The sequence below is a fragment of the Rana temporaria genome, chromosome 8 (assembly GCF_905171775.1).
Source record: "Rana temporaria chromosome 8, aRanTem1.1, whole genome shotgun sequence".
NCBI classification, from domain to species: Eukaryota; Metazoa; Chordata; class Amphibia; order Anura; family Ranidae; genus Rana; species Rana temporaria.
In genome coordinates, this window is record NC_053496.1 from 95,170,946 (window position 1) to 95,185,547 (window position 14,602).

A 14,602-nucleotide genomic window follows, 5' to 3' on the forward strand; every position below is an offset into this window, starting at 1 on the left:
AGCATTTAGTATGTGTTAATTGTTTATATACATACTATCCCAAGCTGCAATCAGTAGCCTCACCTGCCATAAGGAAAGGTTACACCTATGTTTAAGTTCTCCGTTTTAAAGTGGTAGTAAACCGCTGGCGTTTTTTTTTTTTAAACCTGCAAGACAAAAGTTATAATGGGCTAGTATGCATCGCATACTAAAACTCACATGAAACCTACCTTAGAACAAAGCCCTCTAAAAGGGCTCCCATCTTCTTCCCCGACTTCCTTCCAGGTTCGCGGACCTTCCGATTGCATGAGTGGCCCGAGCCGCAATGACGTCACTCCACCACATATGCGCAGGAGCCGCCATTTACGGTGATGTCAAAGCTGCATGTACAGTAAATATCTCCTAAGCAGTGTACGTTTAGGAGATATTTACAGTACCTATAGGTAAGCCTTATTATATGCTTACCTATAGGGAAAATTCATATATGGCAGTTCAGTGTGCTTTTTTTTCTGCACAAAATGCATGCACAGTGTTTTCCATGTATTCCAATGGAAATAGTTCACACCATGCAGTCAGTTTCCGATCAGTTTCTGCACCAGAAACTGACTGCATGGTGTGAACTAGAGCCAACTAGAGCCACTGGAATACATGGAAAATACTGTGCATGCATTTTTAGTGCAGAAAAAACGCACACTAAACTGTACGGAACTGCGTCTGGTGTGAACTGGCCCCAAAACATTTTTTCTCTACATATTAGTTCATTAGAAGGTCTATTTTGATTTTTAGGTCTTGGGTCTGGCCCAGCACCAATCAGCACTGTGCAGACGTCATCTGCTGACATATAGGAGCATCAGAGTAATGGCAGCACCTCCTAAAGGTCTTCCCTGGAGGACAGCAAAGAACAGGGAAAGATCACATGACCACTAAACAGCCCTATTGAAATAAGGTACTGAGAGGATTAAAAAGTCAAAATGCAGTACCATGATCTATAGGTATTAGCTGTAGGAATAATGGCAATTAGTTAAACAGAACTCTTATCACTTTAAGGACATTGCTAGGAGGTCCACTTAGTTTGGGTTAACACCAAACAGCATTTTTGTGAACAAAGTGGTGTCAGCCCTGCCTAGTACATTTGCTAATCTACTCAACCATTCCCTCTTTCAGATCTCTATAACAGAATGGCTATTTAATCTGGAGTGCAGGGTAAAAACTGGGAGGGCTAAATAGTCTCTTTTAAGACAACGCGGGAAGTGACAAAAAGCAGCTCTGAGTTTCCGACAAGATCAACCGGTTTTGTATTTTAACTTAACAGATATATCAAATTGCTAATCTGAACACCCCAAACAAAAAGCATTTACTTCCTGGAAATTCATCAGCCCTTACCACAGGCATGCAGATAGAAGGGTGTACTTAGCTTTATAAAATAAATAAAAAGTTTAACACAAGTAAATATGATATTTCCTCCCCGTTTACTAATGCTAGCAGCACAGGGATTCAAAACAATGTTGAGTCTACTTTAACATTTCAAAAAGGAGGACATAAGAAGTTCATCAGTTTCATACACACTTTAAAAGAAGAAGTAAAGCCATCCATTTAATAATTTTAAAAAGTTACATTTCCGGCACGTGCCTGGAAATTTAACTCCCCCATTGGTTGTGCTCTGAAGCAAACCATCCAATGGCTGGGGTCCTAACTGATCACATGTGCAGCACGATTGCAGGTGAAGATTAAACAGAGGCCAAGATGGCAGCTTCCTTGGCTGAAAACGATAGGAGAGTTTACTGCCACTATAAGCGAGAATGTGCATAATACAGAACCCTTGGTATTCACTGCTTCCGGGGTACTCTGAGGTTTCTGGAGTATCTCTAAATGCCTGACATTACATTTTGCTTCCATAGGGTTGGCACAGATAAAGTTGAATGCATTATAGCATTACCCATCATCAAAACACACACATATTAATGAGGACTTTGCATGCATCCATTTGAAAAACACTTTAACCTCAATGTCAAGCTGTCTTAGTAGGCAGGAGAAAATTAGACACTCTAAATCCAGTTGAGCAACACTAGTTATTCATAACAGACTGCCAATTTGCAAAATTGGGACAGGGTGTAACTATAAAGTCATAATTAAAGGGTCACAGCAGGAAGATCTTTTTAGGTAACAATTTTACTAATTTGTCCAAATGTGTGCTATATTTAAAAGGTTAAAACAAATGATACGGAAATTAGATCAAAACTCAAATCAAAATCTCATACAATCTTTATAATGTTAATGTAATTTCAAATATAAATTTTTAGTCCTTTTAAATCTGCAGCTTTCATTAAAATAAGTCTGGTAATCTCATTATAAATGCTCTTGTCCAGGTAGTTACCGTTACAGGGCGACAATGGTCCATCTCCCAATCATTCGCCTGTGCGGTCACATTTGTCTTCAGTTGAATTAGACGTGTCGACACATATAATGATGGCATGTTAACTCGGAGTCACCATCAGCAGGTCCAATCCTAAGCAATGACATGCAGCCATAGCTGAAGCTGAATACGTGAATATAGATTATGATAGGGTGCTAGAATGGTGCCATCATCCCTTAACATGAATTCCAAAAAATTCCCTCTATTAATTGGGACTATTATAGGCACATACGTCTGAACTCATGTATATAAAAATTATAGAAATAGCTTTATTAATACAAACACATAAAAATTAGTTAATTGAAAATACAGTGGGGCTACATCATACATATGTAGATTACATAGTGGTGATTACAGACATCAACCATGACCACAAATAGGTAAATGCTAGGCAGCCAACACATTTTGAGATGGGGCTTTATAATTCTTCAGAGCTGCCCATACACAGGTTCAGGGATGTATGTTTGCGCTTTCAAAGCCTCCAACATAAAAATTAAGGTGCAGATCCACAGAGCGAGTACGCCGGCGTATCTACTGATACGCCGACGTACTTTCAAATTACCCGCGTCGTATCTTTGGTTTGAATCCTCAAACCAAGATACAATGGCATCTGGGTTAGATCCGACAGGCGTATGGCTTCGTACGCCTTCGGATCTTAGATGCAATACTTCGGCGTCCGCTGGGTGGAGTTTTCATCGTTTTCCGCGGCGAGTATGCAAATTAGCTATTTCCGACGATCCACGTACGTACGTACGTACGTACGTACGTACGTACGTACGTACGCGCGGCCGTTGCATTCTCTTACGTCGTCTCTAGTCTGCTTTTTCCGGCGTATAGTTAAAGCTGCCGTTTTGCGGCATATAGTTAAACTTGCCATGTTAAGTATGGCCGTCGTTCCCGCGTTTATTTTGAATTTTTTTTTTTTTGCGCAAGTCGTCCGTGAATCGGGATGGACGTAATTCACGTCTATGTTTAAAAATATGACGTCCTTCCGACGTCATTTAGCGCAATGCACAGCGGGAAATTTAGGGACATTTAATAGCCGATTTGAATTCCGATCGGTTACGCCGCTTGAGATACACTACGCCGCCGTAACTTATGGCGCGAATTCTTTATGGATTCGATTTAAATCCAGGTAAGGTACGGCGGCGTAGCATATCTCGGATACGATGCGCATATATCTACCCCCAAGGGTAGATATATGCAATTGGATGCTGTGTAGATCCCCAAACGGGAGCATCAAGGTCAGGTACAGACCCGTATATGGCTGCTGAGGCCGCTATACGATGGTGCAGGTTACTTTTATCCCAATCTAGAGTTATCTATAAAAGCTACATGCAAAATGACAACGTTGTCATTTTGCATGTAGCTTTTATAGCCAACTCTACATTGGAGGAATGGGTCCCACTCGGGAGGCCTTTGTACCACCCCCAGTTGGACCTGTATATATTAAACTGTGTAATGTATTCATCAATAAAGTTTCTGTTATCATTCCATCCGACCCTGTTGCTGATTCTCCCTCAAAGACATTATTTGAGGCCTCTGTCTCATCCACCTCTTCTTCTCTTTACCTGTTACACAGTGTCTATTGGGAGGTATCCCGTCTTGTACAGACGTATCAGAGGTTTGGAATATAAATAACAGGTTGGATTCCATTATTTTTATTTTATTATTTACTTTTATCCCAAATACTGGCTTCTACGTTGCACAGAAAAGATAAACCGGAGAGTGGCAGAAATTACCGAATAAGTATATTGTACTGACACCAATTAAGACTGCATGTTACAGGACTAAATGGACCAATGTTCAGTACAGAATGGCAGATAGCAGCTCGTCCGGTGTAACATAGCCCTTGAATCTATGTATGGACATCCATAAAGATTAATTATAAAGCCCTGTCTCGAAATGCACTGGATGCCTAGCATTTACCTATTCATGGTCAAGGTTGATGTCTGCAAACATCACTATGTAATCTACACGTTAGATGTAGCCACACTGTATTTTAAATAGGGTTGTCCCGATACCACTTTTTTGAGACCGAGTACAAGTACCGATACTTTTTTTCAAGTACTCGCCGATACCGAATAACGATACTTTTTTTTTTTAATGTCATGTGACAGTGGCAGTATTTTTTTTTTATTATTTTTTTTTTTTTACAGTGATTTTTTATTTATTTTTAGGGGGATTGTCAGTGTGTTTTTTTTTTTTTTCTTTTTACATTTTTTTTTTTAAATATTTATTGCAATTTTTTAATCAGCCCTGTTGGGGGGTCTTTGGAGAGATATCAGGGGTCTTAACAGACCTCTGACGTCTCCCCTTTAAGACAGAGAAAGGGACTAAGGTCACAGATCCCCAGTCCCTTTCTCAGCTGCACTGGAAATGAATGGACAGGAGACAGAGGCTCCTATCCATTCATAAACTGAAGCATCGTAAACACAGTTTACAATGCTCAGTTATATGAATGGACAGAGTCAGTGATCACTGACTCTGTTCATTCTGAAAAGGTAGGAGCCGGGTTTAGCGGCTCCTACCGCCGCTCTCCATCCTGACAGATTGAGGGGGGAGAGAAGCCGGGCACGGAGCGGGGAAGAGAAGCCCGTCACGGAGGAGCGGGGGGGAGAGAAGCCTGTCACGGAGAAGCGGGGGGGAGAGAAGCCTGTCACGGAGAAGCGGGGGGGAGACCCGTCACGGAGGAGCGGGGGGAAGACCCGTCACGGAGGAGCGGGGGGAGACCCGTCACGGAGGAGCGGGGGGAGACCCGTCACGGAGGAGCGGGGGGAGACCCGTCACGGAGGAGCGGGGGGAGACCCGTCACGGAGGAGCGGGGGGAGACCCGTCACGGAGGAGCGGGGGGAGACCCGTCACGGAGGAGCGGGGGGAGACCCGTCACGGAGGAGCGGGGGGAGACCCGTCACGGAGGAGCGGGGGGAGACCCGTCACGGAGGAGCGGGGGGAGAGAAGCCTGTCACGGAGGAGCGGGGGGAGAGAAGCCTGTCACGGAGGAGCGGGGGGAGAGAAGCGCGTCACGGAGGAGAGAAGCCTGTCACGGAGGAGCGGGGGGAGAGAAGCCTGTCACGGAGGAGAGAAGCCTGTCACGGAGGAGCGGGGGGAGAGAAGCCTGTCACGGAGGAGGGGGGGGGGACCTGTCACAGAGGAGCGGGGGGGAGAGAAGCCTGTCACGGAGGAGCGGGGGGGAGAGAAGCCGGTCACGGAGGAGCGGGGGGGAGAGAAGCCGGTCACGGAGGAGCGGGGGGAGAGAAGCCGGTCACGGAGGAGCGGGGGGAGAGAAGCCGGTCACGGAGGAGCGGGGGGAGACCCGTCACGGAGGAGCGGGGGGAGACCCGTCACGGAGGAGCGGGGGGAGACCCGTCACGGAGGAGCGGGGGGAGACCCGTCACGGAGGAGCGGGGGGAGACCCGTCACGGAGGAGCGGGGGGAGACCCGTCACGGAGGAGCGGGGGGAGACCCGTCACGGAGGAGCGGGGGGAGAGAAGCCTGTCACGGAGGAGCGGGGGGAGAGAAGCCCGTCACGGAGGAGAGAAGCCTGTCACGGAGGAGCGGGGGGAGAGAAGCCTGTCACGGAGGAGCGGGGGGAGAGAAGCCTGTCACGGAGGAGGGGGGGGGGGGAGACCTGTCACAGAGGAGCGGGGGGAGAGAAGCCGGTCACGGAGGAGCGGGGGGAGAGAAGCCGGTCACGGAGGAGCGGGGGGAGAGAAGCCTGTCACGGAGGAGAGAAGCCTGTCACGGAGGAGCGGGGGGAGAGAAGCCTGTCACGGAGGAGGGGGGGGGGAGACCTGTCACAGAGGAGCGGGGGGGAGAGAAGCCTGTCACGGAGGAGCGGGGGGAGAGAAGCCGGTCACGGAGGAGCGGGGGGAGAGAAGCCGGTCACGGAGGAGCGGGGGGAGAGAAGCCTGTCACGGAGGAGCGGGGGGAGAGAAGCCTGTCACGGAGGAGCGGGGGGGGGAGAGAAGCCTGTCACGGAGGAGCGGGGGGGAGAGAAGCCGGTCACGGAGGAGCGGGGGGAGAGAAGCCGGTCACGGAGCGGGGGGGAGAGAAGACGAGCATGGGGGAAAGACAGCATGGGGGAGAAGACTTGCAACTCCCCTGCCTGCCCAGGTATCGGGTGAGGCATCGGAGCATTTCCCCCGAGTACAAGTACTCGGGGAAATGCTCGGTATCGGTACCGATACTAGTATCGGTATCGGGACATCCCTAATTTTAAATTAACTCTTATGGATTTGTATCAATAAAGCCGTTTACACAATTTTTATACACAAGTTCACACATATGTTGTACCTACAAGTCCCAATTAATAGAGTGTATTTTTTGAATACTGGGCAAGTGCGTATGCCTGGGAGGATGACTATGTGCAAATACAATCACTGTACTCTGAATCTGCAAAATGCCATTGTCTATTTAGGTCTCCCAAAAATCACTACACAAAACATTTACATATGAGTGTTTACTTTATTGCAAATTCTAGATAGTTGCAAACTGGGACTGGACAATCCAGTGGTTTTTAAAAAGCAACTAAAAGATTTGGGAAATATGAAATAAATTGAGTATATATTTTCTAAATATTTTAATGCACTCATCATTGTCCATACACCCTGATCCTAAAAAGGAGTACACGCCGAAATCTCTTCCATGGACAAAGGACAGCTTCGCCACTTTGCAGTGATTGGCCATTGATTCATAAAATGTTGCAGAGGACAGTCATGCAGTAACCACCTGCCTTAACTTGCACCTGCTAAAAAGCAGATATACGCCGGTTTGCAATGGGTTACTGCACATCAATGCTCTGTGCAACGTTATCACTATGTAATTAAGGCAGGAACACTTAACCCTTTAACTGCCAAGTTAGCCATATGACTTTGGCAGTTTAAGGACATGATTGAGCATACATGCCAGCAAATAACTAGGGACAAGAGATATTATAAATACATGAACTGCTCAAAACACATCAACCGTTGCTTCAAATAGCTAGTTTCACTTCAGACAAGTGAAAAGCAAGGGAGCACAAAATGCTATACCCCGATGTGGCAAAAAAAAAAATCACCCTCCATATACATGTTAGCCATGTTCCCACAGCAAAATCACTGTTACAGAGCAGGCCAGCCCCGAAACTATGTTTATTATGGACTTCTAAATGTAATGATACGTGGATCAGTATTTAGTGATATATGTAAATACCATTAAATAGATAAAAAAAATCCTAATATAAACTCCGGACAAAACAAACTGATAAAAAAAAAAAAAGTAAATAAAAAGGATAAGGGGACACTGTTAACATTGACATTTTCTTAAAAAATAGAACTGTTTTCATGGATATTAACTTTTGATGGATGGGGGGGAGGGGGGGGCGGTGTCCCACAAGACTCCTGGTTGTTGTACATGTTAATCACTGCCTATGTGGGCCTGCCCCACACAGAGAGAAGTCCACCTGGATCAAGTCCGGAGGAGTTGAACTCTGCAGAATCGGTTTTTATTTTTTGTTGTCTTGTCAATCCAAAGGGAGGAGTTGGAGAGAAGAAAAAAAAAAGTTTCAGTCAATGTACTGGGAGAGCCAACGAAAGCCCTCGCCATAGCCTTGCCTCTTGAGCACGCTGCACATGAACACTTCCATGGGACGAGCATTAAGATCCTTCAGTGGCACATTTCCCTGCAGATGAAGGGAGAGAATGTTGTTAGCCTTGGCACACCACAAACTGTAAAAGAATGAAAAGCTATGCACATACAAATTTCATGGCATCTCCTCTTATGTTGCCATTCACCATACCCGTTATATTTCTGGAGTCTTGCCATGTAGGTCTCACAGTGATGTCACTCCTGTGATTCCCTACACTTGGGGTGCAAATACATAGCCAGATTCTCTAATTTAATTAGATTATACAGAAATTGTGCCAAATAAAGCTTCTCTATGAAGAAAAGGTGCTGCAAACTGTTAGGCATACTCATTACCAAAAACAAAAACTTTATAACCCTGGTGTCCAACCTGCGGCCCACTGCTATAGGATGTGCAGCCCTCAGCCCTCAACCGTTTGTAATGGGAACATTGATTGTGGTAAAAAGCAGTGAGCTCTTCTAGCCTCATGCAACATGTTCCCCAGGTCCGTATTGTCTTCTGTAGCATATTCCCAGCCAAAAATGTAGCGTGTGCACACTCTGACCCTCATCTCCTCTATTAGGTCTGCAGTTGTAAACCCTCACATAAACCCAGTGAAGTGAATAGCCTTAGATTATACACAGAGATGAAACAAATCCTCCTATATACGTTTTACTTGTATATCTGCTGTCTTGCCCTTTCTACACCGTTTGGAAAGTGCAGATTGTGTTACAAATCTTTCTTCCCGTTTCAGCAGCACATAGGGTGGGTGTGGGATCTGGGCTTGCACTGTGTGTGAGTAGATTAGAGGAATGGCACCTCCTCCACATAGGCAAATGAATGAAGGAACAGGCAGAGCTGTACTGTGAATAGACAAGCTCTGTGCTCATCTCCCTCCCCGACACAAATTCTCAGTGCTGTTATCTGATGCGTTAGAGAACTTGTCAGAAGTGAGAATGAATGAATGGGGTTTACAACCACTTTAAAAGGCAAGTTCACCTTTACAGAAAAATCTATAAAAAGGTGAACTTGCACAGGACCCCCCCCCCCCCCCCCCCCCCAGTTCCACTGACCTGGAGCACGGTGATCACCCGCACTGACACATCGGGTCCCCACCTTACCAGCCTGGTGCTAGAAATCCCCCCCCCCCGCAGCTTAATCTACAAAACGTACCTCGTTTGAAGGTACGTTTAGGAGCATTCTAATCGGTCAGCGCCATTAACCAATCAGAACCCGCGTAGCCCGTCCTGTCACCGTAGACAAAAGGAGAGAAATCCGCGGGGATTGCAAATTCCCAAAACCTTAACAGCGGCGATATGACCTGTCAGTGCGGGGGATCGCCTACTCCAGGTTAGCGGGATCGGTGGGGAGGGGGTCCAGTGTAAGGTTACCTTACAGATTTTCTGTAAGGTGAACTTACACTTTAAGCTCATAAGTTGGCAACCACTGCTTTATAACTTCTTACAAAAGGATCTGCATGACAGGACCAATTATTCTGTCATTAAGAAAAAGGTAAAGGGTAAGTGCAGGCACAGCTTGCGCTCATCAGTCGAGCTGTGCAGATGCTTGCAGTAGCGCTTGGAAGATGTTAGAAACCTCTCATTACACATCAGTATCCACGAGACACCCGTCCATCACTGAACAGTAATACTCGGCTTGCAGTTTGCTATAATAAGCAAGGAATATTACATATTAGGGAGACAGGCTGCTGGGCTCTGGGAGAATATAAAGATTTGTTTTCCCTAACCTAAGAAATAAAAGCAGATGAATGGAGAATAGATATAATAAAGCTGTAAAAAGAAAAAACACAACACGTACTTTTCCTGTAGTTTGTCCATAAAGTCCAAATATTTCTCTCAGCTTCTCTTCACTGATAGCTTCAGGTCTGTCAATTTTATTCCCAAGGATTAGGATTGGCACATTAGATATCGTTTCATCTGTCATGAGCGCCTGCATGATTTAAGAGGGGGGGTGTCAATATAAAAACAACATGTAATTTGACTAAAACAGTTGAAAAAATATATTTGTGTGCTATGGTTTGAAATCCAGGACTACCTTATTAAAGTGTTAAAAAAAATTGCTGTGAAGTGACCTAGCTCAAACCGTGCTCAGATTTTAAAATGTCATTGTAGCCTTCTCTATTTGATGTACGACTGCCTATGACTTGCAACCCCTTTAGGCTTCTAATTTCGGTTGCATGTTGTATTCTTTAAAACTTTTCAATAAAATGTATTAAAAGGAGAAAATGTCATTGTAGTCAGTAAGTCTTATGAAAGCCGACTGTTGATTGGTTGTTGTCCCCCTTTGTCACATTATTAACAACTCTTTAAATGTATAAGCATGTCTGTGCATAGAAGTGTTTACAAGCAGGGATGGGCTCAGGTGTGTTTAGATTCTAGTTCAAACCCACCAGGAAGCAGTCACTGCACACCGCCAAATCATAAGCAACCAAGGCATTTCCCGCCCTTTAGCGGTACATAAATAACCCCCTTATATATGTGTGGCTGTGGGACAAGGGATGCTTAGTGTGCAGTGACCACTTTCTGGTGAGATGACACAGATGGGTTCGGACTTGGATCCAAATATATGCCTGATCTCATTCCTATTTGCAAGCATGTCAATTTGAATGCATTTTTGCATTCATTGTGCACACACCTACAAGAGGTAAGCAATCTTGGCACTCCAGCTGTATAAAAAAAGTTTAAGTCCTATAAGACATTGCAGGACTCCGACAGCCACAGGCATCACAAGATTTGTACTTCACCACAGCTGGAGTGTCAAGTTTGCCTACCCGTGGCCTATGCAGACCCTTAAGTGACATCAAAGGTAATGGTAAAGCGGAGCTTGTAGGAATGCAAATTAGGAACTAGTAAATGGCAAATTATTATTTATAAATGCTGCTTTGTTTATTACATTTATAAAGTAGGTATACAGTCTGCTACATTCAGCCTTGTAAGAAAAAATAAAAATAAAGTATATATTAACCACTTGCCGCCCGCCAATGACAAATTGACGTCGGCAAAGTGGTTGTAGAATCCTGACTGGACGTCATATGACGTCCTCAGGATTCTGAGCCGCTGCGTGCCCCCGGGGGCGCGCATCGCGGCGATCGTTGTTGCGGGGTGTCAGTCTGACACCCCGCAACACCGATCTCGGTAAAGAGTCTCTCACGGAGACTCTTTACCACGTGATCAGCCGTGTCCAACCACGGCTGATCACGATGTAAACAGGAAGAGCCGTTGATGGCTCTTCCTCACTCGCGTCTGACAGACGCGAGTAGAGGAGAGCCGATTGGCGGCTCTCCTGACAGGGGGGGTTCGCGCTGATTTTTTATCAGCGCAGCCCCCCCTCGGATCGCCACATGGACCAACAGTGAAGCCCACCCTGGACCACCAGGGAAGGGCAGGAAGAAAAAAAAAACGGGGCAAAAAAAAAAAAGTCTAAAAAAAAAAAAAAAAGTTTGAAAAAAAATAAATAAGTCTGGAAAAAAATAAAGATGCCAATCAGTGCCCACAAATGGGCACTGACTGGCAACAAAAGGAAAACAGTGCCGCCCCACAGTGTCCATCAGTGCCGCCCCACAGTGTCCATCAGTGCCGCCCCACAGTGCCCATCAGTGCCGCCCCACAGTGCCCATCAGTGCCGCCCCACAGTGCCACCCATGAGTGCCGCCTATGAGTGCCCATCAGTGCCGCATATCAGCGCCCATCAGTGCCGCATACCAGCGCCGCCAATCAGTGCCACCTCATCTGTGCCCGTCAGTACTACCTCATCGATGTCCATCAGTGCCATCTCATCTGTGCCCATCAGTGCCACCATATCAGTGCCCATAATTGAAAGAGAAAACTTACTTATTTACAAAAAAAATTACAGAAAAAAATAAAAACGTAATTTTTTTTCAAAATTTCCAGTCTTTTTTTAGTTGTTGCACAAAAAAAAAAAAAATCGCAGAGGTGATCAAATACCACCAAAAGAAAGCTCTATTTGTGGGGAAAAAAGGACGCCAATTTTGTTTGGGTACAGTGTAGCATGACCGCGCAATTGCCATTCAAAGTGCGACAGTGCTGAAAGCTGAAAATTGGCTTGGGCGGGAAGGTGTATACGTGCCCTGTATGGAAGTTGTAAAAAAAAAAAAAAAATTTTTAATAAAAAATAAAAATAAAAAACAAACACACACACACTCAGTTTTTTCAGGCTGTTTGACATCATGTCTCATTTTATACTGTTCTTTTAAAAAGAGAAATATTGCCAAAGCTGTTTTGGGCTATACTTCTCCTCCTACGGATCACAGGAGTGCAATTTGTTCTGCACCCCTGTGACCTGTTTTTAGCCAACAGCAGGCTTTAGCGATGCCACTCAGCCGGTACAGGATGGGAAAACATCCCCACTTTACAGTCAGGATCCATCCAGAAGCTGGCTCACTCTCAGCTGCTACATCCCCTCCCCAGTCTGGAGCACTGGAGGGGCAGAGCAGAGAGTCGCTGACAGTCACAGCTCTCTGCTCAGTTTAAAGGGGATAACGGAGCAACCCGCTGTGTGATCACTCAATTCTCAGTGCAGAGGCAGCGGAGGACAGATGCAGCATTGAATAGATGCTGCACCCATTTAGGCGAGTTTAAAGCGGGGGTTCACCCGTACATAAAACTTTTTCCCCCTAGATGGATGCTCGTTTTGTCTAGGGGAATCGGCTAGTTGTTTTAAAATATGAGCATTACTTACCGTTTACGAGATGCATCTTCTCCGCCGCTTCCGGGTATGGGCTGCGGGACTGGGCGTTCCTTCTTGATTGACAGTCTTCCGAGAGGTTTCTGACGGTCGCATCCATCGCGTCACGATTTTCCGAAAGAAGCCGAACGTCGGTGCGCAGGCGCAGTATAGAGCCGCACCGACGTTCGGCTTCTTTCGGCTACTAGTGACGCGATGGATGCAACCGTCGGAAGCCTCTCGGAAGACTGTCAATCAAGAAGGAACGCCCGCTCCCGAAGACCCATACCCGGAAGCGACGGAGAAGATGCATCTCGAAAACGGTAAGTACAGCTCATATTTTAAAACAACTAGCCGATTCCCCTAGACAAAACGAGCAGGAAGCTAAGGGGAAAAGAGAAAAAAAAAATCATTGGGTGAACTCCCGCTTTAAGGGTTGTTTTTTTATATGCACATGCGCAGCTCAGGTCACATTTACAGCCGAAACGTCACCTTGGCCCAGCCAGCCAATCAAGCGTCCGAAAACACAAAATCCCCTGAAGGAAGACCGGATAAAGATGGAAGCACCAGAGACCGGAAAAAGCCCCGACAGCGCATCACTGGAAGACTTCTTTTGTATGCAAGTCTGTCATAATGTACTAGCATGCAGTGCATACTCGTACATTATGATTTAATCCTGCAGGGGGACCATTTCTATTATTTTGTTCTTGAGGATTTACTACCGCTTAAAATATTTTTTATTGAACAAAACCAATGATTTATTTCCTAAAACAGGCATAATATCTCAAATTTTACAAAGTTCAAAGGCATAAAACAGTACTGGTCATAAAAAGGCATGAACCGTTATAGTGTCAGGTTTGATCTATTTCTGAAGGTAAATGGCTTGCAGCAAAATAATGCAGCAATTAAATACACAAGAGAGTAAACAAAGCCCTGTGGATTACTGATGCAATAGTCAGCCATGCATATGGATGATTACAGCTTTCCCTCGGGAAAAGGACCGGCCTATTTGGGAGAGATTGGAAACAGAACCAACACTGCAGTTTTGAGACCATGTGGCAGAACAACTGAGGAGCATTAGATAATGTCACCTGGTTTGTAATGTCAAAGTAAAAATGCCAATTATTTCTGGTTTGAATTCACACTGACTGCAATCAGTTATCTCTGGGTACACGTGTTCTTTATGGTAATGCTTCCAGATATGTTTTGTTCATTAGCCCTGGTTCACACTGGGAGCGTTTTGACACACGATTCGAAATGTCAATTGCCGTCAATGGCACCGTCCTAATCGGTGCAACACCGCACAGATTTCAAAAAGTCGTTTCTGCAATACTTTTTGCGATTTTGGGCTGCGATTTACATTGACATCTGTGCAGATGTCTCTTAAATCTCAGCCGAAATCAGGACCGACATGCAGGAGTGAAATCTTGCAAGTTCAGCTGAACTCGCATGGCTTTATTCCCGCAGCTCAGTGTGAACCTGGACTTATAAAAAATAAAAATCACTGCAATTCTCTTACATAAAATACCCCATCTTGTGTGCCAAAATGCATTCTGGTCCTTATTTACCAAGAAGTCCACTATAATCAGCAGTAGGACTGTTGCAACCTTACATGTCTGTTTGGAAATATTTCCAACATCACAATATGCAGAGGCACTACGATTTAAATCAAAAACCTTTCATTTCTTTATTAAAAAGCAGTATTTCAGCACCAGTCATGCAACGGTTCTAGGACTGAGAGTTACTTTTTGGAAGAATTAGGTCATCAGTATATTGCAGGCAGGATGAAGCATTCCTTTATTTTCCCTCCCCATCACTCGCACAGAATATACATTGTAACATTGTGAAAAACCAGAGTCAGCAGCAGGAAGAAAATGACATGCAGACACAGCTTTCTAACG

At 45.3% G+C, this 14,602-nt stretch overlaps 1 protein-coding gene across 1 annotated transcript in view; it reads right to left on the minus strand.

The window, feature by feature from the left end:
• Positions 1-6,839: 6,839 nt before the first annotated feature.
• SAR1A (secretion associated Ras related GTPase 1A) overlaps positions 6,840-14,602 on the minus strand; it is a 48,822-nt gene continuing 41,059 nt past the window's right edge. Inside the window, exons 6-7 of the mRNA XM_040362320.1 lie at positions 9,816-9,947; positions 6,840-8,054 (exon numbers count right to left, since the gene is read on the minus strand). Of these exons, the coding sequence (XP_040218254.1) occupies positions 7,938-8,054; positions 9,816-9,947 (249 nt within the window). The 3' untranslated portion in view covers positions 6,840-7,937. The remainder of the gene's footprint in view (positions 8,055-9,815; positions 9,948-14,602) is intronic.